Below are 23,682 nucleotides of genomic sequence, written 5' to 3'. Positions count from 1 at the left end.
CTCAGTTACAATCAGGGCACGTGGTTAATTCCAAAGTGTTGAGTATGTTAAGCAATTGCTAAAAAGGATTAAAGATGTCTTGCTAACCTCTTACAGTAAGCTTGCTGTATAGTTGTGAATTCATTTCCTTATCTCGCTGGAATCGTCGAAATTCATCAATTGCTTCCCGCATGATAGTAACAGCCAAGACAAATCCCTACAAGCAAAAAGTACAATAAAAACTGACTTTAAGAAGGAAGACGCTTTTTATACTTTAGATTCAGTCTTTTACTTGTGTGACTCTTCAAAAATTAAACAAAAACAAAGGCAAACAATAACAATGAAACCCCAGACACACAATAAGAGCCTACAACAGCAGCACAGTCCAGGTCCCCGTTTGCTCTGCACGCTAGACACGGCCAAGGCAATCCTCTGAGCTGTACTTGGAGCACTGGGCTGTGTCATTAACATCTTCCCTTGGATCTCCAGGGAGGACATGTGCACTCGGGGTACAAAGTGACTTGGCAGAACAGAGGCTCAGGATGGCCCTTCAGCTGCAGTTTCACGGAACTGCATTTTTAAGTGAAAGTCACCATAGGTTCCTTTGATGCCGTTTCACAAACCAGTTTTCCTGAAATGGCACCAAATGAACCTATTGTGAACTTGCTACGTCAGTGTAGTGTGTAGCTCAGGCACCAGTTTTGTAAAGGCCACCCCACACAGTTTCCGACACTCAGCAGGATGAAGAACTGGGGTTCATAACACTGACGACCTTGCTGCAGCTGAGGGAGCAAGGCACACTGCACTCAGGGGGTCTTCTCCAAGACAGACCAACATCTGCTGACACAGCTCTGTGCCCCAGGCAGCCCCTGGCCAGTGTCTTCAGGGCACTCTAGTGGGTTCTGGTGTGCACGGCCCCCATACGAGACCACACACAGTACCCCCAAACTAGTGCACATGTGCACGGCCTGCACACTAGTCCACACATGGTACTCCCAAACTAGTCCACACAACTGCCTGCAAACTAAACCACACGTGGTAACCCCAAACTAGTCCCCACATGGCACCATCAATGCCTTTCTTGTCCCTCCCACCTCAGTTCTGCACTTGTCTCCACCACGCTACTGACATGCCGCCGCCCCAGGTACCCTTGCTCACCACGTCTCTCCCAGAGCCCCCATGCCCTCTGCATCCCTACATATCCAGGATGCCTTTCTCGGAGCCCTCACACGCTCCAAGCCAGCAGTTCTCAACTTGTGGGTCGAAACCCCTTTGGGGGTTGAACAATCCATTCCAGGGGTCACCTGATTCCTAACAGTAGCAAAATTACAGTTATGAAGTAGCAATGAAAATAATTTTATGGCTGGGGGGTTGTCACCATAACACAAGGAACTGTATGAAAAGGTTGCAACATTAGGCAGGTTGAGAACCACTGCTCCAAGCCCCGGAGCAGGAATCGGGAGTAGCGCTCTCCCAATGCTACCTGCTATATCACCCACCAGTTGTCAGTTTTCCTGGCAAAACCACCGCCACTCGCTCTAGTTCTCTACCTGTACCACCAAGCCTTGCTGATTTGGCTACCCAAATCTTGATCCTGGCCTGCTTGCTCCCTGCCACCTCACAAACCCTCTTTTCTTACCAGATCACTCCCAGCATCTTGGTTTTCAACCTCAGCCCCTCAAAGTTTCCTCCCAGCAGTATATACGAGGATCGGCCTGAATTTGACAGGTGGGTCACACGGCAACCCTCGGGAACAGCTGGGAGGTGCAGTGGAGCCCCATCCAGGAGGACATGCAGTTACTGAGCTGCTACTGTGCCAGGCTAGGTGACAGGCAGGCACAGCAGGAGAGAGGCCACAGCTGGAGCCCTAGTTAGAGGTTCCCAGGTGTGGTGTGGTCAGAGCTAGGAGCCCAGGGGTTGGGGGTGGTGGCACCATCCCCTCACCCAGGTTAGCAAAGGTCTGGCTGGCTAGGGTTTTCCTAGCTGTCCTCCCACCAGAAGCAACTACGAGCCTGGCTTCCTCGCTATAGCCCACTGGTTAGCATTCGTGTGAAAACCACTGAGCCCAAGGACCTGCCAACCTTCAACAGTTCCCCAGTATCTGGACTCCTCAGGATGCAGTGCGAAGCTTCCACAAGAGGAAGATGGTCAGCCTAGGTAGGCCCCCCATCCCTTTTGCCAGTTTACTCCTCACCAGGGAACCACCAATGTCCACTGGAGCCCAGGGCCTGGCCTGCATGGTACCCCCAGTGCAGGGTCCGGTCAGTGATAAGTGTGCTAAAGCAATGCTCTGGCACAGTGGGAAAGGACGCCAAGCGTGACTCCTGTGCCAACGACTGTAGTCAGCACACCTGCAGAGTGGCCAGATGGCCAGCCGACCCTCACTGAAGCCCTCCAGCTTTGGCTGACAACAGCTTTGCTGACTGACCTCACAGGCCACAAGACTTGCCCTTTAAGGAGAATAGCATGAGTTTCCAGAAAGCGCAGACATCACCCTCATCTCCTTTTAAGATTTTCTTCAACCCAGAAAGCTCCAGGCCCAGCTGTGGACTCCCCACCACACCTCAGCCTGACCACCACTATCTGATTATCTGAGGGTCAGTCTGTTGTGGTGGGCCTTTTGCCTCAGCTCTGGGGGGAAAAGTTTTTGTTTGGTCTTAGGCCACACCTGTCCTGTGACTGGATACACCTGAGCGGTTGGTCAACAGACTTTGCAAATAAAGTATATGCAATCTAAAGAGAAGTGGTCTGTTTGTGCCCAGTGGGAGTGGGCCATGCCTTAGAACAGACAGGGAGCTGTATCTAGGCAGCTGACCCAGTGGAGGGTTTTTAGACAGAAAGAAGTAAGAATGATCCGAGGAGGGAAGAGGACAAGGGAGGGGTGAGGAGAGAAAAGTTGAGTGTGTACACACACACACACACACTCGGGATATCCTAAAGGAGTTATAGCAGAGGTCAACAGCCAAAATACTGAAGACAGTGATAGGTTCAGATGGAGTCTGTCCTTAGGAAGTTGAGGTGCCCTACATGTCCCAGAGGAGCTGAGAAAGTAGTAAGATTTGGCCTCCATGCTTCCTGATTCTGCACTGTAGCCTATCAATTCTGACCCGTTGCCTCCTTAAGGGACCACATAACTACGGCCTGAGTTCCGCGTAGCCAGTGCAACAGACTATTTAGAGCATGCCATGGGCAGACAGCTGGGAAGAGAATTGGTAGACAGGTCAGAGTGGAGGTATGTCTGGCCTCCATCTCATTAAGGATTGGCATTGGGATGATCTTGGTCACTATCCCCCTGAAGGAGGGCAGATTCCAACACTATTACCTCTCCCACAATTTGACACCTGTTTTGTGCCAAACAATAATTGTTTAATCATCTGAGAACTGCCACATTGTTTTCCAAAGAGCCTGCACCATTCTTACATTCCACCAGCAATGGACGAGGGTTCTAATTTCCCCAGGCTCCTCAACCTGCTCAGTCATCCTGTGGCATGTGGCACCTCAAAAGTGCTTTTGTGTCAAAGTTCTCCAGCGACGAAGGGTGTTGAACACTTGATGGGAGTGCTTATGAGTCATCTGTCGATCTTCTTTGGAGAAAAGTATATTCAGATCCTTTGCCAGTTTAATTGGGTTACCTCTTAACAAATCCCCTTTCAGATAAATATGTACAAATAACATACCAAATAGCTTCTCCTGTTCATTTGGATCTCTTCACTTTCCCATGTGCTCTGCCATGAAGCTCAACTGACCCACTTTCTTCTGTCAAGTTGGCGTCCAGTGTCCAATGACATCAAGGTTCGTGGGTCTTCTTCCAGGAGTTTGTCTTGCTTACTTTGGATCTCCACTCATTTGGAACTAGGTTTTGCATATGACATGAGGTGTAGGTCTAATTTCATTGTTTCCTATAGAGATTAAGTTATCCCAGCTGTTAGTGGAAAATATTAAGCTGTCTTGGCATCCTTGTCAGAAGTAAGTGGATCGTGGATGGGGACTGGCCTCTCAATCTCCTTCCTCGGATGTAACCGTCTACCCTCAGGGCAGCTCCACACTCTCAACCACTGACTTTTCAAACAAGGTATGAGTCTCCAAAGTGCATTGCGTCCAAGGTCTTTTTGGTTACTCTGTGGTCACTGAACTTGCAGTCAAGTTTGTCAAGTGATCCTTGGAGAAAAGTGCCTGCTAGGATTTTGATAGTGATTTAACCAAATCAATACATCAATTTGAGGAGTCATGTCATGTAACAATATTAAATCTTCCCATCAACTGTCTACCAATTTAGATCCTTAATTCTTTTCAAAATTTTTGAGTTTTCAATATAAAATCTTGCACTTCTGTTGGTAATTTACTCCTATGCACTATGTTTCCATCACAGGGTTGCTTTCTTAATTTCATTTTCTGAAGTTCATTGCTAGCTAGTTATAAAGTTATGTGATTTTCACACTAATCTGGGATACTGCAGTCTTGCAAAACTCATTTCCCAATTCCCATACATTGTGTGTGTGAATCCATAGAATGTTCTATGCATACATCATGCCACCTGTAAGCATAGAGCAAGCTTTTCCTCTTCCCCCGTGCAGACGTTGTCCTCGCATTTGCTTGCCTGGCCTGTTCACTGCACATCCAGCCCAGAGTTGCACAGAAGCAGCCAGAGTGGACATTCTTGACCTGGTTCTCCTACTCTTGGGACACACACCCAACCTTTCACCCAGATAGAGTACCAGCTGTTACAGAGAATGCGAAAGATTTATATACGATAATCTACTGTCCCCTGCATGCATCACTGGCTGCTAGCTTGCGGATGGGGCAGAAAAGAACCCTTATCTTGAGCATACCTTCATCATTTCATTAGAAGAAAAACCAAAAAGACAGTAAATATGAAGAATCAGAGCAGCACAAAGAGGTGTGGGAAACAGATGTGTGTGTGGGAACCTCGGTCCATCAGTCTCCAGTCTAAACACGTGCCCCTTAAGGGAGAGGGAAAAACCCAAAACTGTGTGCAGTATTTATACACAAAGATATTTATTCCAGCATGGTTATGAGAAATCTAAAAGGAATGATGAGGTTTGGGAAATATAAATCCATGGTATATTCCTGTGATCAAGTAGTGTACTTCTTCCATTTTTAAAGATGTCCCTGTTCTCTGAGGATGCATCTTGGGGAAGGGCAGCAGCATCACGGTTTGGGTAGCACAGCTTGGTTTCAGTCCCGTGTATAACATGCCCTTCAAATGCAAGCAGCACGCACCTGTGCACCCCAGCAAGCGGCTACTTGCTCTTACACATCTGATTTATTAAAATCCGGTTGGTGGCTGATTCACCTTGAGACAGGAGGTGAGCACCCGCTGCCCACAGTATGGATGTGCTGTAGGCAATATTCTTAAAGGCGCAGCACTTAAACAGAGGTACAAACCACCACCACTGGAAAGATGTATTTTGCAACACAAGAATTACCGACCAGACTTGGTCCTCTGTTTACCGCGAATTCCCAGGAGGCAGATGTGACACCCACACATAGTCCCAGGGGATCTGCTATCCACAGTGCCTGACCCAGGAGGCGAATTCTGAGTTCAGGAGTCAAAGGAACCACCAGGGTATGCTACTCTTCAGGGTTTGTTTCAAAGGTCGACTGAGTCCAGGAGGACAAGTGCCCATTTCTGGGAACACTGGAGAAGGGAATGGCGAGGGAGAGGTCCAGCCCTGGTCAGAGGCAAGGACTACTGGAGCCCACTACTAGTCTGAGGCCAATTCCCCCGCCCACCCCTCATGTGAACAGGTAACTGGAGTGGGAGGACCAGCCACCACGTCTGTAGAGAAGAGCTGTTGTTATGGCTTCATCAGCAGTGAGTGCTCCATCTTCCAACAGGTATTTGGGTCCTCAGAGGAGAGGTGATGATGGATTTGGATGAGCCCCGTCTGCTGAGCTCTGAGATGAGATGAGTGGTTGATGAGGACGAATGCAGCCAGTACTAGAATGTCTAGTGAGGAGCATCAGCTGGGAGGTATAGCCAGCTTGCCTGAGTTTTAGCAAGTGCGTCATTTATGATGAATTGGGATAAGTATGTCTCGCTGCAGGAGTAGCTGGGCTGTCCTGACTTGTGGGTAACAGGAATTACCCAGGGTAACTCCTGACAACAACTGGGTAAGAGATTCAGGTTGTAGTACCGCGACCTAGAAAGATCCAGATGGAAAATTAAGCAGTCACTGGGAAATTCTGCCAATCTGAAAGCAGCAATATCTAAGCACAAGTCTGGTGCCAGGCAGATGACAGGAGGCATCTCCTATGACCTTTCCACAGCCTGTGATTGAATCCTGTGTCGCCAAAGTACACCTCTTTCCTGCTATTTATCGACGCACACTGCCCAGGAGCCATCGGGGCTGAGTGCCAACGCAACAGGCTGCTCTTCTGTAAAAAGGAAACACATTCAAGGGTGCTTCTCGGAGGACAGTGACCTTTGAAGGACTATGGTGTCAGGGGCTTGCCTAAGGACTTTAGTGAGTGACCTCTTTGATGCCTCAGTGGCTGTATGAGACGGGTGCCACCTCTGCACAGGAGCTGTGGGTGCTGACCCACAGAGATGGATGGAGCTGAGTGCCTTCAAGTTGAGGCTTATCTTGGCTGGCATGATCTGTGGGTGCAGGCAGGGCTTTCTCTGGAGAAGGGGCCACGAGTGGCTGGTGGGAGTTCTCCACACCCTGTTCTGCACCTCCAGCATAGACACGGACAGACAGACAGACGGACAGATGGACGGACTGGGCAGAAGGATGGAGGCTTTACCCTTGGCTGAAAGCCCACCCTCGCGCCCTCTCTGGTGGCTGCCTCTAGGGAAAGACGCAGAGTGAGAGACGCACAGAGCAGGCTTCTTTTCAAAGAGGTCTCTCCGCAGACAGAGCCGATGGGAGGGGACAATCACGCCTACTCCCATGACACTGCTTCACTACCGATGCCTTGAAAACCGGTTGCAAAAATGAGCAGTGAAAGGTCACCTGCAGCACAATAGTGCCATGAAATCACTTGTTTACAGTTTACTTCTTGCTATTAAGAAAAAGTACAACACAATTTAGTTAAAAGAGAAAGCCTGCTTCATGGACTGAGCACCAGATTTAAGGTTTCTGCTGAACCAGAGGTTACAATGCACACAAGTGGTGCACACACTGACGGCAATGGTCATCAGCAATCCGGGAGAAGGCACTGAACCAAGGGACAAGGGACCCTCTGGCAAAGTGATGAGCTTTGAGATCTACGCAAAAGGGCCTCCAAGCCTCGTGTAAAAATCCTATGTGGTTTTCAATGGGCAGCAACTGGTTTTATTTTTATTGTTTAATTATTTTAAGCTTTGAACTGTGAATTGTATGACAGTTTCCAGAACAGATCAGTTTTCCACTCAACCATGGGCACACACTTAGTTTCATGTCATTGACTACAATCCCTACAGGGCAGCATCACTTAGCCCCCATCTCCATTCCTCCTTTGTAACTTCATCCTAGAGTAAATGCGGCCCTTTTGATACCAAATGTTTGTCTTTTCAGTCTATTTTTCCATGGACTTTTTGAAGCACCTCATATTTACCTGATATAACATAATGCTTACCTACAAACTCATACAATGCTTCAAAAAGCCTCAAGCTTAAAATTCAAAGTAGAACTAGACAGTAGAGAAATGTTTTATTGTCTTGGTGAACAGACTAAACAAACACACACAAATATAAAGACAAGCATATGCATGTGTGCACACGCACGCACGCACACATATGCAAACATACCCACACATGCAAACACAAAGGCCCACATGTGCAAACACATGCACAAATGTACACAAGCACACACAGATACACACACAAACAGAAACTTGCACATGCAGACACATAAGTACACACAAACAATGCATACACCGGGGTGCACAGGCAGGCATTCACCTCAGGTATGGCCAAATCAAACCAAACCCTTCCCGCGGAATCCACACAAAGAAGACTATCTGTTGTTAACACGTGGCTCAAACCCTTGCAAATGGGCTGTCGTTCTACATCTCGCTGAACACCCCTTTCATTTATTCTCACATAAAACCTTTAAAGTTACAGCATGATTCTTTTCAAAATGTCATTTTTTAAAAAGCTTCACAGTGTTCTGTAGGTGTGCAGGATATAGCCTAGCTTAAACATCCATTCAGTGTTAGACATTTCACTTTTCTTAAAGTTTCAATCAGTAATAAGTCTGGGCACTGTGCAGACTTGTGCTCAGTCCTCATTGCCTTATGAGAAGCTTTCAGCTAAAGTGCTGGATCCATTCTGAAGGTCTTGGAATGGTGGCCCCAGTTGCCCTCACAAGGATGGGGTGATGGCTACGGCTATGGCTACACTACAACCACAGCCATGCACACAGCAGATGGGACCCCACCTCAATTCCCACCGCCAGCCTAGACGCCCACTGACATTTCACAAATTTCCTAGTCACGTTCCCTGCAAATCTATTTTCATGTCTCAAATCCAGCCTCTGTTCCCAAACTTATCAGACTTTCCACCCCGTGTAGAAAACAAATGGCCCCGTGTCCCAGGCAGTTAGAAATGCGTGTGCTGCTGCCCATCACCCAGAGCAAAGTGCAGGCTTCTACTTCAGTAGGGCCCCAGTCATCCCAGCACTGCTCCCCAGGAGGGTGGTATGGCCCACTCTGGGAAGCACTGGTCTGCATGAAGAGGAGTCACCGAATATTCTTGAACTTGATGTTAACACAGGCTGCTACACAAGCCAGCCCGGAACAATGTCTCCTGTTCTAGGAGCCTTCTGCAACCCCATCTTCCAGCTCTCCGACACACTGAGAAGTGCGTGCCTGAGAAGAGAAGAAGCCGAACCAGGCAGAGGGGTCCACAGCTGCTGCTCAGAAACTGTCTGCTGAGGCTGTGTTGGGGTGGAGAGGGTGGGTGTCACTGTTGCACTGTGATCACCCCACGCTGAGGCTGTGCTGGGGGGGAGGGGGGATGTCACTCCTACGCTGTGATCACGCCATGCTGAGGCTGTGCTGAGATGGGGGGCAGGCCTCTATACTCAGAAGCTTGCCATCTGACCTACTGATCTTAGGTTCGTCAACCCCTGTAGCTGTGAGTCAGGAGAAAACTCCAGCTGAGTATCTGACCCATGAACTTGGAACGTGCCCACCTCTACAACTGTGTGAGCCACTTCCTTGATATAAACCTGTGTGTGTGTGTGTGTGTGTGTGTGTGTGTGTGTGTGTAAGCAGTGGACAGCTAACAACAAGACTGAGAGTTCAAACCCACCAGCTACTCTGAGGGTTAAAAGGATGAGGCTATCTGTTTCTGTAAAGATTCCCAGTCTTAGAAACTCTACACAGAATAGCTGTGAGTCGGAATGGACTCAAGGGCCTGAGTGTGTGTATATACACACACACACACACACACACACACACACACACACACTGACTGGGTTTGCTTCTCTAGAGAACACAGCCTAAGACAACAAACAACAAAACCCAAGGCAAGTTTTGAAATGGAAACATTCAATAATAAGTACCAATTGCTTTTCTAAACCCTCTCTATCTTGAGCCGTCAGACAGAGACTGTCTTACTGACCAAAGGCACATTGCCCGTCAGGAGCCACATGGATCTGAGCCTGCAGGCCTGCTCCATCGCTCCCGCTCAGCTAATAGAGGGTGCCTAGGTCAGGCTGCCCGTTCAGTCCATCCAGAGCCAGCAAAGGACTGAGGAGCCACCCGGGTCCTGGGACTCGGCTGGCACCAGACTGCTGCCACACTTTCTCCAGGGCGACGAGGAATAAGACTGCAGAGGTCTTCAAAACCTTTCACAAAAATTCCATGACAAACAGTGGCAATATCATGTTTTCAAAATCTGATCAGTTTATCTGTTCACAATCTCAGTTCTTAAATATCTTAAGTTAAGACATTTAATCATTTAACTTAAATGTTAAAAGTCTTTTTCTTTTACCAGAGGAGTCCAGTATGTGTAGAGATAGCCTATTTTCAGGGCTGGCACAAACTGTGAGCAGGACACTACCAGAAAATAGAGGTTCAAGAAAAACTTGAATTGTTCATATAAAACCTAAAAAGGAAAAGAGAAAATTAACACAAATCTACAAGGGGCGCCATTTCAAGCAGATCACCCCCTTTAGCAAGCACCAGGTCGGGCCATGATGCCAGCAGTGAGCAGCGTTGGCAATGGCTTGCCCAAAGCGACCTTACACTCCAGGGTCCTTCAGAAAGTTCACCACCTCCCAATTCCATTTCCCCAGGAGCTTTCTGAAACCTCCTCATGTGAAGTAATAAGTTTACCCCAACAAAGAACAAACTGAAGAAAAAAGAGCAATTCTAGCTTGCAAGTACTGTAAAAATGTACTCTTAGATTTAGTGGTCCATTTTCTTTTGACATTTCCCCTCCACTCACCTCCACGACGCTCGGCATGCACATGTCGAAACAACCCAGAGCCAGTCCCTCCCCGATGTGAGCAGTGCAGTCGGTCTGCAGAGACACACAGTGCCTCCACACCCCGACTCACCCATGTGACCAGGGAACAGCAGCTAACAACCTCACTTCATGAAATAGGGAGAGCATTGTGGTTCGCGGCTTGGTTCTTTCAAGTATAAAATCATGTTATCCTCAATAAAATTCCAGAAACGTCAAAACTACAGGCTTGGATTTCTAATTCAAATAAGAGTTCTTTTTAAGGATGGAAAGTCAAGATCTTCTATAAAAATCAATCTCTGTCAAAAAGTCCCAAAGTGCTAGATTGAAACTGGAAATGGAAATGGTAGAGGGTCGGGCTGGCAGACTCGCCAAAGTCGCCAGCCTGCAGCTCGCACAACTGCACCTCATCTCCTTCCCTCACAGGCCTTCTGCGCAGAGCGGGGCGGCCCGGAACCCCAAGTGGAGAGTGGAAGGGTAAGTGCTCGGCACAGACTGAGGGCTTCTGGAAGCAGAGCTTTCACAGACTGAAGTTATTTGCATCATCACAGTTACATGTGTGATTGAAAAATCGCTTACATTGATAACACGTTTTTTAATCATAATCATGTTCAATTGCTGCCTAAAAATGTTTTGAATTATTTCATAAATTAATCTCAGCAGGAGAGAAAGCGTTCTTTTTCCTCGCGGATTTCTTTAAAATCTCAGTTAGCATAAATTATATCTATTAGCAATTCAGAAATTGCCATTCATGCTAAAAATGGAATAGAATTCCTACTGTGCAATTACCAAATGTTTCTAAAATACTACATTCTAGATGAAAAGACTAATTTAAGAGACAAGCTACGTTCTACAGACAATGCCCAGGTGCGTCAGGGCCCAGCGGTCACAGAAGCCAGCCAGCCGTGAGATGCCTCTCTGGCCTTGCACTTCAGACGCCCACCCCTGCCCTGCCACTCCATGTGCCCTGCGACCACTTGGGAAATGAGCCAGGCTGCCCCCTCTGTGAGAAGGCAACCATTTAAGCCTGAGGAGAACACAGCTTCATTCCACCGAGATAAGAATGCGGATCTGCCTGACAGGTTACCTTTCATGGTCCTGCCAAGAGATGAGCCTCTTAATGATGAAGCCATTAGTTCTGTGTGTTTTCATAAAGACACATATTCGATATCAAGCATTTGCCAACTACTGGATGGATGGAGGGAAAAAAATCAATGCCCAATATAAGGTCAGCATAATTATTTAAATTAAAATATAAAAGATAAATCAGCCCTCATTCCAAGTAATCAGAGCTTCTCTGGAAATGGAAACAAGGCCAATACCTGAGCACATTAAAAATGCTGACGGAGAAGCACCATCAGGCCAGCTCCCTTTGCTGGGAAGAGAGGGAAGCCTGACCAGGAAAGAAAGACCATGGCGCTCCACGGTTGCACACATGGAGGGAGGTTCAGGTGGGACTCCAGCCAGAAATAGCATGGCAACAGAAAAGGATGAAAATCATTAGGCTTTCAGATTTAAATCGAGCATAAACAGCTCATTATAGATAACTAATGACACCACAATAGAGGCACACCTGAAATTTAAATTTAAAAGAAGACATCTAGAAATGTCTCCACGTTCTAGTTATTTTTGCTTATTTATTAGGGGTAGTAAAAATAGCTCGACTTTGAGTATAAGGTCCCTTGGCCAGCTTTCGGCACCACACTCTCACCTTTCCTTCATTCAGACAAAACGGATGGCTCCCCCTTGGCTTCCCCCCACTATCTCCACGGTGCTCCTCAAGAGCTGGGCCCACCAGTCAATTTACGATGGCTCCCAGCAGGACACCTACTCGACTCGCCAGACCTGGTGAGCCAGGGGCGAGGTTGGCCAACAGTGGCTAAGCAAGGCTTCTTCTTCAGGACAAGCGGAAGCTGGCACAATCTTACCCCAGGAATAAAGGTAAACACGTTGTATTTTTGGTTTTTTATGGCATTTCTGGGATGTTTTTCTTCACACTTCTCAGGACACCCGAGCCACACGGTGCGTGCCTTCAACTGCTTCTTCCTCTGACAGACATGGGCCAGCCAGTCACAGCAACTGCAAGGAACGAAAGAGAGTATGTGCGTGTGTGGCTGGCCCCATGTTCCCAGTGCGAGGGACCATCTCTGGGGATACCAGCAGCTTACCCAGTGCTCTCTGTGGGGTCCCCTTAGACGGGTCAGTCACATAAATGCGTACCTGATGTGCACATACAGGAAGAGCCTGAACACTGGGCTTCCAGGACCTCGGGAAATGCTCCCCCCAAGGAGCCGCTCCTGCAGGGAAGCTGCCAGTGCCCTACCCACCCACCCACCACCCCAAGCCCGCAAGGGGGGCAGGTACAGTGACGGGCCCTGGTGATTCTCAACATGATGCAGTGTGCACTGCGACAAAGGCGCTTGGGCAGCAATCAATCCAGGTTCTGACCCCCTCTCTTCTCTGCAATGGCCACTTCCCACCGGTCAAAGGAGGGCTTTTCTGGCTGTACTAACACAACATTCAGAATTCCAGCTCAATTCTGCGCTTGCAAAGAGTACTGCCATTTGATGTACCAGCCATGCGACAGCATATCCAAACCATGGAAAACTGGATGTCACTCATCTAGCCCCATCAAAAGGCCACCATTCCCAAAGGGACACTAAGGCTACCATCACTAAATAGCCACCGTCACCTCACTCCGCAAATGTAGCACGTCTCCTTTCATACTACGCAGCCAGTGTTGGGCCATCACTGTACCCAGCAGGCCCTTTGGTGACCAAGCCAACAGCAGATAGCTCCCACTCAGGACAATGGCCCCATGGAAATGCCAAGTCACAGCCATGAGTGGGGCCCAGTCTTGTAAGGATGAGACCATTGAAGACCAAAGAGCCGTGGCACAGCGATGGCAATCCAACACACAGAGGGAAAGCATGGGCTCCGAGGGGCCTTCCCCAGAACTCAGGGCCACGGAATGGGGAGAGAACATGGGTCTTCCTATGCCAAACAGCCTGAGAAGTTAGAAAACTGACTTGAAAAGCAGCTTCCTGCTCCCAGAATCTGCACAAAAACACAGAAATCTTTGCAGCTCACCAAGGCTGGCTATGACAGTGTCAACACTTACAAAGGGTAAGAGACCTCAACCCCCAAACTAAAAGCTTAGCAAAAACCCAGAGGTGAGACCAATCTAGGTTAAGTGTACTGTCTGGCACACGGGTGTTTTTGCTCCAGCACCTAGTTTCAAATGCCTTCATTAAGTAAAGGACACATCACAGTGAAATCCAAAATCTGGCTGTCATGTTCCATGGGTAAAAACAGAATCCTGTTAAAACTGAAAATTAACATTGTATGCAGCACTAGGACAAGGTGGATAATACTCAGGACTGCACCTTTTGGCCCCTGCTGAACTGGTGAGGAGCCTTGGAGGTGCAGCTGCGAGGTACCGGCTGCTCATTGGAGGGCTGGCGGTTTGCTCAGAGATGGCAGCATGGGCACGCGGGGGCACTCTTCCTTACTGCTGGGCTGGCTCACGCAGATCAGAAAGGACTGAGCAATGCCCGACAACCCTGGCTCATCGGCTGGGTCCCACTTCCAAGCCATCTGCTGCCCCTCAAAGTCCATTCCATTAGTTCACCCTGTCCACACCTGCCTCATTAGTGCCCATCAGAACCCTTGCCCACCTTCCTCCTTAGCCAGGTGTGCCCATATCAGCTGTGGTTGTCCTAGAGCCCTCCAGAACTGCCTAGCACCAGAGATATCCCAATTAACAAATAGCTCAGGTCCCAAATAATACACACACACACACACACCCAGGACTAAGAAACACCTTGATCCTTCACCCTCTCACTCCCCATGTCAGTACCACCGCACAGGTACAGCCAGGCACTCACCACACACAGTCCCACTTAAAGGCCACCAGTCCATAGTCTTCCTGTGACCTCAGTGTCCTCCTCAGATGTAGGGCGCTGCTGCTTCAGCCAGCCATCCCACGGCTGCCTCCCTTCCACACTCACTAACAGCCAGCCTCCAGGTCAGACACCACTACCACCATCAGGGTGATGGGCGGTGCCACCCAACATTCCTATACTCAAGATATCACATTAACCCACAGCCCTCACACCAGCACTGGCCAGCCCACCCTCTAGCTGACACCTTACACTGATAACGGTGAAAGGCTGACCCATCTTCCCCAGGACCAGGACCAGGACCAGGACAGAATGAGGAGGGACGAGCTGTAATTGTGCCACTGCATGTTCCAGTCAGCCCCGAGGGCCAGAGAAGGAAGGGCGCACGCTCCCCCTGCTTGCAGGACCCTCCCTCTTCACAGGATGCCAGCGTAAATGCTCCCACACCACTCTCAGGAAGCACAAGTGAGCCTAGCAAGGCTGCAGAAGACAAGATCAATCCACAAAAACCAACCATGTTGCTATATGTTAGCAGTGGACATGCGGAAACCAAAATTAAAAATGTCTTTCTACTCAGAATCTCTTGAACATTGAAATGGTCAGTAATGAATCAAACATGGACAGGACATGCGTGCCTAGAACTGCAAGACACAGGCTGAAGGCCTGCAGAGTGTCGAGGCACTGTCTGGAAGACTTCCCATGATCCAGGTGTCAATGCCCGCCCCAATCAATACATAGGGCTAACCCAAGCCACAAGGAACATGCAGATACGAACCGGATGGCTTTACAGTGGCAAGGGTGAGACACGCGGGCCATTTTGAAAAGGCAGCAGAGTGTGGAGGATTAGCAGACACAACGGGGACCCCGCATCAGGCTCCAATCTCCGTGCCCATGCAGGCAGCGTAGGTCACTCTACCACAGGTGGACCTAGATCTCTCTCTGGGTCAGTCAGCTGGAAACACTTAATGCAAGTCCAAGCATTAAAGCTGTCTAATAGGAGCTGCAATAGCCTTAACATTAACTTGAATTTGTATAGGCCCCTGACGTAACTCTGTGGATCAAGGTGCAATTATAAATGGAAGAGAAACACCACTTAGGAACGTCAACACGGTGACCAAATAAACCCTGCTTTGCTTTCATTCTCCAGAGGATCACTCATTTTCCCCTTCTGTAAGGCACTAAAACTTCTCATAAACAACAAGCTGAGTTCTCCCTCCCTTCTAGACTAGCATTATTGTATGACTGGCATTATGAACATTCTCCATGATGTCATTTACAAAGTGCCATCTTTGGTTTGACTGAAAAACTTGACACGCTAGAAGAAGAATCACACTTATAGGGAGGTTTCCACAGGTCCACGAAGAATGTCATTACTTTTCACATCATTTCCCCACACACATGCTGAGGCCCCCTTGAGTGAGCACCGTGGGCAGGCCAGCCCTGTGTGGTGAGCGGCCAGTGATAGAGTGATAGCCTCCCTTGTTTGACAGGAGGAGGAACCTGCAGGGAGAAGGAGTTGGGAGACAGCCGCTGAGCCCATGCTCCCAGGGGTCGGGGTGGGGTCGGGGTCGGGGTCGAGGCCGAGGCCGGGCACAAACCTGGTGCAGAGGGACCTCCAGCCGCCACAGACCAACCACTCCAGGCCTCGCTTTCTGCGCGCTACCCTGGCTCGCGGCAACGTGTGGTAATCGCTTTCATCGTTCTCAAACCCTTCTTCAGACATCATCAGAGGCATTTCATCCAAATGGGCGGACTCGTCCTCCAGCTGGTACCTGGTTAGTGCAGGAAGAGTTCTGTGGTGACGCTGTTTCACTCTGGGGCACTAAGTGAGCTTTCCCCTCACTCTCAGTCCCGAAGGGCCCTGGAACTGGGCTCAGTGGGGCTGTCCGCTTTGCAGTTAGCACAAGGGCACAGCCAAGGGCCAGGAAGGGCCAACTGCCCAAGGAGCCACCAGCAAGCCTACATGCAATCACGTGGGAGGCCTAGGTTGGGGTGGCCAGCACACCTGACAAGGCTGCCAGTGACACCCAAGGTACTTAGTTCAGCAACCCAGGTCAGACACAGTCTGAAATACCCCTAATAGCACCCCCGCTCCATTCCCCAGACACGTACTGTGTAAGCACTCACTCACTGTGTGGCAGCATTCGCCAGCACCTTTGACAAGAGGACGCTGTCTTTACACTGAAAGGCAGGGCCGCAGTCCCTATGCCCCAAGTGTTCTTTCCCTGTCTGGCTTTTACTCTATCCCACAAACCTCCCCCACCACCAGCACGCTGCTGGGCCCACAACCCTCGTCGAGTCCCAGGTGACAGCCTGCATCAGCACGGCCCCCTCACCCTTCCTTTCTTCGACCACAAACACAGGTCACCTTTTAAACTAAAAACGTGCCTTTTGGAGGAGCGGCCCTGGTGGGTGTGGTGGTTAGGCACCCAGATTCTAACCCAAAGGTGAGCTCCCTGGGAGCAAAGGCCCAATGACCCGCTCATACCCACCCAGGGCCCCAGATGCCCGTTCTCTGGGGCTGCCACTCAGGGTCACTGTGAGTCAGAAGCAGCAGGGTGGACGACACTCAGAACCCCCACTGGGAGGTGGCCATAGGTTAGAAGCCCTGTGGAAACTCAGCAGGCGCTGCCTCATGTAATCCAACATTCCCTTGGGGGGAGGGGAGGTGACAGGGGACACAGACCTACAGTCTTCAGAAGGCACCCAATGTGACCCACCACCAAGAGTTACTCACTCCCCACTTTAATTTGCATGCAAGAGGATTTCCAGTAACATCTATTTGCAAAGAACTTTTCTCTGTAGTCTAATTGCTATATCACTGCCGTCGCCTCAGAGAGACACTATAGCACAGGGAGAGCTGCCCCTGTGAGTTTCCAAGACAGCAATTCTTTACAGGAGGAGAAAGCCCGGACTTTCTCCCGTGGAGTAGCTGGTTTGGTTTCAAACTGCAATTAGCAGCCCAATGGGTAACCACGACACCAGCAAGGCTCCTACACAGCAAGGCTCCCCAAAGACAAACCAAGCTCACTGCCACCGACTCATAGCAACCCTCCCCCATACTGCTTATCGCCAGATTCCAGGTAGGATGTAGAGATTATAGCCACAGCCCTAGATACAGCCGGCAGTGAGCCCTGCCCCCACCAGGTGGCAGGTTCACGGAGACTGAGAGCCGGCTCCTGTGCCTGCCAGGACAGGTGCTGTGGGTAACACAGATGCCCCACCTCCTGGGCACGGAGCAGGCCGTCTCGGCTTCGCCCTCCCTGGGCAGTAGCAGGCTGGAAGCCTGGTCAGGAGGCTTTGACCAGGGAGGGATGTTTCTGTTTTCACAGAGGACTTTTAGAATATGCAAATTAAAACAAGAGGAAAGCAGGTCTTGTTTATCAGTTGGAAAAAAAATCATTTTTAACACTCAGTCTTGGGTGAACAGGCATTCTTATCTGCTGATAAGAATGCAACAACCTCTCTAGCGAATGATTTGTTAAGAGGTAGCAAAAGCCTTTAATTAACGTGAATGAACTTCCACTCCAAGTCTGAAGTGTCCAAAGGACGTGAACAGCGTGCACAGACCCTGGCCACATAGCATGGACTGTGCAGTGCAGTCCCAAAGAGCCCGGCACTCTCACATGGGGACCCTTGTTTCCAGGGCCGGGTCCCGGAAGTGCCCTTCCCTGGCCTCTCACTCGAGCACAGGTGCACAGTACCTGCATACACTTCAGGCCAAAAAGGGCCCAGGGAATGCGTATCTGCAAACAGCAGGGTGCTATCTGCTCCCTTAAACATTCCTTTTTGTAAGACCTTGTCTTTTAAAACAGCCAAACAGCAAATGGATTTTTATACAAAAATGCAATTAAAATGGAAAGCGACCATACACAAAATGAGCATGTTAGCCTCGTTCATTAAGTTCTCCCCATGATTTTGTTCCGTTCAAGAGAATGCAGTCTTCTCCAGTTCGAGGCTGGGGGCCCCCGCCGGTGCACCCTGGCTCGAGAAGACAATGAGCGTCAGCGGGTGTCAGGAACCCTGGGTGCCAAGAAGGAGCCTGTGAGCTGGCAAGCAAGTTATTCCATTTCCAAAGCAATTTTCCTATTGTATTGAAAATGTTACCTCAGTATTGAAAAACAGTAAGATGATGAATAATGGATTTTTGCAGAGACAGGATAAGCACGGAATCTTAAGTGTCTTTGTTGCCCGGTGTCATACACACTTAATTGGTTTGTCACTCAAGAAAAGTCAACGTTTCCAGCAATTAAGTATAATTCTGGAAACATATTTTTAAAACGAGTGAAAACAATGTGAACAAAGCCGACAGACGAGGCGTTCGAGTGGAGCGCACCAGTGCTGAGGAGTGGGGAAGGCAGCCGGCGCGGCCATGGGGACAAGCAGGAGCAGTCGTGCCACAAAACCAGGCGGGAGGCACCTGCCTACATGGCCTGCCGCAGGAAAGTGGGTCCCCACAATAAGGGGCGGCCAATGTCGTCTTACACTCAGTATCCATTGGCTTCACTGAAACGTTTCTGAAAACTCAAGCGATGATAAAGGGGAAATACATTTTAGATATGCCTAACCCTCAAGCCTCTTTTAAGAAAACATGTCTCCTTCACCTGCATGTTAACAGTCAGAAATAGACACGGCTCTCCTTCTTGGATCAGACATAGCTGCAAAGTCAACAGGACCTTGGGGGGTCAGCAGCAACCCAGGGGGAGCCTGTGACCTAAGCACAGCACAGAGGGGGACGGGGCCTCCTGCAGCCGAAGGGAGACTTGCCAGGAAGTGGTCAAAGAAGGAAGGGAGCAGAGGCTGGGACAACACCCGGGGCTCAGTGGCAAAACCAGGCTGGGGGGACGGCCAGCAGAGAGGTACTGGGAGGGCAAGTCAAGAGTGGTGGCCAGTGTTCCAGCACATGTACGCTAACTAGCATGTACACCACAGAAAATGTGGCGTATGCCTGTCTTAAGCATGCCTATGACCAGGATGACTGCAGGAAAGCTCTCATGAATAATAAATAGAAGGTCCAATCAAACAGTGGCTTCCGAAAGGATCTGTTTGGGTCAGCTAGGAGGGTCTGGGGGTTCTAACGAGGTAATCCTGGCAGACCCAAGACCGTCAAGGGACCTATTTGGAGCTTTAAGAAGCCAGGAAACCGCTACAAATGCTACAAGGGCCAGGAAAGTTGCACCGAGGTTGCCACCCCGACAGTGGGCTGCTCATTCTCAGAGGGAGGGAGCCGGAGCCTTCCTGTCAGATTTCACTGGCCAGCCTGATGCTGCCCACCCTACAGCCCTAATCTGACCCCTGCAGACTTCTTTTTGTTCCCAAACTCAAGGAACGTATAAGAGGAACACAATGTGAGTCCTGTTAGGATGCCAAACCTCCCATCTTGAGGTGTGCAAACTGAATGGTGCCATTTCTTCAGGAGGGTTAGGAACAGAAGGGCCACCTTCAGAAACACGGGCCTAGATTGAAGATATGTTGAGAAACATTTGCTTCACATTTTGAATTATTTAAAACAAAAATTTCTGACTTTGGGACAATATTTTTTTACCCATCCTTATGCAGTATCCATAGCTATCCTTATTGAAACCTAAACCCATTTCTCGACGTGAGGAACTACACCAAGTCTACATGTAAACTGGGAGACACTTCCAATAAGAGATTAGGGTCCAATGTCCCATACTGTGTACATGCATAGGCAGGCCGTGAATATATACAGACCATCAGCTCAGGACACAATAACTGCCTGCCTACATGACCCTCTCTCTCGTCAAGCCTGGCTTCATGGCAGCACCGCCAGCTGTCGCAGTAATTAAAGGAACACTTCTGTAGGTGAACCGTGGACCCCCTTTTCAAGGAAATGCTCGTTCCTCCATGAATAAACCAGAGTCATTGCTCAATTCTGAGGCACAGCGGCCTCTGGGACCAGCAGGGGGTGCCCGGTCTCAAGGCAGAAGCAGACCGCCACACCTTTCCCCAAGGAGCGGCTGGAGGGCTCAAACCAATGGCCTTTCAATGCAGTCAATGGCTTCACCGCTGTACCGCCAGGGCGTCCCAAAATTCTGGCAGACCCTAGAAATGCATGATTCCAAGGCATCGTAGGCAATTTGAAAAAACATTCTTTAGAATCACCCTGAACTAGTGTGCGCGCGCACGCACAACTGTGAAGAACTACGAAAAGGAAAGGCACTGCCTGCTGAGTAAGGCAGTCCTTACTAGGCCAAAACTGTAAAGGTAAAAGCCCATGCCAAAATGAGCACTGAAAAATAGCATGACCTCTATGAGACAGACACGCGTTTTCACATGCCTTCAGACATACTCTTTCCTCTGCTTTCAGCACAAACCTCTTTGGATCCAGCATGGTGGACAAAGGGGGCCTAGGACACTATGCAGGACTCCGTGCAGGCAGCGGGCAACCACAGTCAACAAGGCACAGGACGGGCACGGGAGAGTGCAACCAGCTAGACGGCTTGCCCGCTCCTCACTCGCCCAGCTGCAGAGATGACCTCTACAATGCTACTCGCATGGGAACAAGGCATCACACTTATTTGCCAGGCAATGAAGAAATCGATGTTTCACTTGCATGTCTAGGAAATTATCTTGGCTAGGCAGTGCCCTGCCGAGAACGAGTAAGTGCTTGGAGTAGCACATCTATGCACAAAGTGCATGTAAAACACGGGCATCACCATCCACCAGGACAAAGCCAACAGTGTAATTTCAAACATTTATTAAACCATACATCCAATCAAATGAATGTGTGGGGAATTTTCATAAAGCCTGCTTTATACAAGTGTTAACAACTTACCATATGTACTAACTACATAGAATGTACAGGTCGATAATTCACTACAAGAGAATTAAAAACTCCAAGGCTTTGAGAACACGTTACCACAGCCCACAGACACGAGGCATTTCTGTGTAGCCAGACAGAGGCAGGAGCTGTCTCAGAGCTGCCCGCCCTCCACAGATGAGCGTTGTGGCCAGTGGGACCACTAAGGACCTCAGAACAGGAAAGTCTGATGTCAGTAAAGATAAGGCAATCAATCAATTACCTAACATTTAAAAGTTTTTTTCTAACTATATTCTACTGATAGTTCTCCCAAATAGAAATATTAGAAAAGTCATTATATTATAGAACACTTGTTTTTATGAAACCTACTCACTAAGTGGCTTAATATGTGAAATTAGTGTGGCCTGTTATGCAGTCTATGGTGAAGTGAAATTTCTTAAGATGGCTCTTCTACATAAATCTCTGTAACTCCCACCCAATCAATGACTGGGTGGGAATATGCCAACAGGGCATGTGTAAATACTCGGAGAGTAAACTAGTCAGTTTTTAAGACCACCCCCCCTGGTGGTAAGGAGCAGGCAGCGGCAGAAAGGGGAGCCCTATGGACCCTGGAAGGACCCATTCAAGATTCTTGTCTCAAGTGCTGGAGACCACTGACACCAGATCCATCACAAACTGTGGCACAGAGACTCAGAGAAGCAGTGCTGAGACATGTATGGGTGCCTTCTCATCTGGCCTGAGACCAGGGAACTGTGGGGAGGCAGACAGGTAGGCAGGCTGTTTTCCTGGCCACAGAGGCAAAGGCCAAGGGTTTATCAAGTGGCTGAGCGACAAATGACTTGAGACTTGGCTACGGCGTGGCTGAGAGGCAGAGAACCAGTGAGAGACTTGGCGGCTAGCTGAGACCACGACTGCATCCTGACTGCTTTCAGGTCCTGACTTGTGGTAACCATTTAACTGCCCTCCGAAACCCCTGACTCCTGAGTACTGTTTGAGTTCTGTGGCCACTGCAACAAATGATCAACCCAAGCACAAGGTTGTTGTCTGAGCAGGTAAAGAAGGATGGAGGTATAGGTATGTCTGACTCCTGCCTCATGGCAACAGAGAGGCCACAGGGGGTCAGATATGGCCCACCATTTAGTTTACCTAGCCCCCTCCCCTCCGGCCTCAGGCCAAGGAGGAGGAGAGCCCTTCCCATTTCTTTTAGCAAGCACTCCTGAAACTTGGGGTGTGAGGCATGCAAGAGGCATGACCGGCTTGGGAAAGGAGAGGGGGGGCTCCCTTGGGCTGGGAGCTAGGGCTCAAGGCACAAGCCACAGAGCAGCCCTCACGCCTCCCTCTGTCTCCCTGTTAGCAGCAGAGCCAGCAACGCAGAGAACCAATGTCAAACAGGCAGGAAAATGGCAGCCGCGCACAGGGACGACAGGACTCCTAGCCCCAGCCCACACTGGAAAGCAAGGAGACACCCTTCCCTCACTGGATGGCAGCAGGAAAGTCGAGCGATGGCACCTGGGACCCTGGCACCTCCACCCTCCCATAGATCACTGTGAGATACAAGGGACCCTAGACGTCCCCTCCAACAAGAGGTACCAAGATGCCTGTGTCAGCCCTGAGAATTCGTACCCAGTGAGAGCTAGCACCTGACCATCCTCCAGCAACAGGTGACAAAGCTACCTTGCCATGTGGTGGAGGCAGCGTGAGAGTTGTCTCCTAACACACCACCCCCTCACTCCAGAAACCTAGTGGGCCCAAAACCCCACCTCACCCCCAGCAGTAAAGGACATGCCCCTGTCCACAACGTCAACAGGAATTCAGGTAGTCAAGAGGCTGCGCCTAGCAAATCCCCCACAACTCAGAAGAGGCCTGGGAAAACAGACTGAAGAAGGTCCAGAGCCTCACAGCCAAACACGCCTACATCTAAGATCCGGTCAAAATCATTCCCGATACCAAACTCCAGGAAAAAAATCTCACCTTCAATGAGCAGAAAAGCAACAGCCAGCAACATCAAGATGACTGAGGTGTTAAGGGCAAATGAGAAAGGATTTTAAAATGCACACCAGAAACATGGTCAGTGGGCAAGTAACTCATGAAATCAAGAAAAAACACTGAAAGTCTCGGCAAAGAAACAGCTAACATAAAGAACCAAATGGATGTTTTCAAACTACAAAACACCGTGTTCGTAGTTAAGTCAAAGACACCACCCTCAGGGGGGTGCTAGAATGATCGTGAGAGGCTGCAAAAAACACCCATGTTCAGTCCTGCATGAAGGGCTACCACATAAAAGTTGTTCACTGCTGTGTGTGTGCATCTACTGAATAATTTTGTTTCTGAAAAGGGTTGGTAGGCTGAGTACATATGGGAATATATGCTACAGACTGAAAATACAGTGGATGGACTCCTCCACAGAGGAGAAGAGACAGAAGAACCCGACCTTAAAACGACAGCACAAGAGGAAATGGATGAACACACAAATGAACAGCGCTCAAAGTTCTATGGAACTAGAAACAAGCTCTAAAAATGTGGTCTCAATGCATCAAGATAGGAGAGTGTGTGGAACTCAGAGGCTATTCAAACAAAAAATGGCTGGAAATGTCTGA

General features: G+C 49.3%; 1 protein-coding gene across 8 annotated transcripts in view; it reads right to left on the bottom strand.

Moving 5' to 3' along the window:
• ATP9B (ATPase phospholipid transporting 9B (putative)) overlaps positions 1 to 23,682 on the bottom strand; it is a 118,247-nt gene that overhangs the window by 91,417 nt on the left and 3,148 nt on the right. For all 8 annotated transcript variants that reach the window (XR_006680662.1, XR_006680663.1, XM_004715925.2 and 5 more), the window contains exons 2-5: positions 15,900 to 16,073; positions 12,328 to 12,478; positions 9,926 to 10,039; positions 88 to 196 (exon numbers count right to left, since the gene is read on the bottom strand). Coding sequence is in view for 6 of the 8 variants with exons in the window: in XM_004715925.2 (XP_004715982.2) it covers positions 88 to 196; positions 9,926 to 10,039; positions 12,328 to 12,478; positions 15,900 to 16,073 (548 nt within the window). In the remaining 2 variants the exon portion in view is untranslated. The remainder of the gene's footprint in view (positions 1 to 87; positions 197 to 9,925; positions 10,040 to 12,327; positions 12,479 to 15,899; positions 16,074 to 23,682) is intronic.

This window comes from Echinops telfairi, unplaced genomic scaffold (assembly GCF_000313985.2).
Source record: "Echinops telfairi isolate 266 unplaced genomic scaffold, ASM31398v2 ScPeMD7_7400;HRSCAF=8409, whole genome shotgun sequence".
NCBI lineage: Eukaryota > Metazoa > Chordata > Mammalia > Afrosoricida > Tenrecidae > Echinops > Echinops telfairi.
This window is presented reverse-complemented; position numbering and strand designations above follow the sequence as displayed.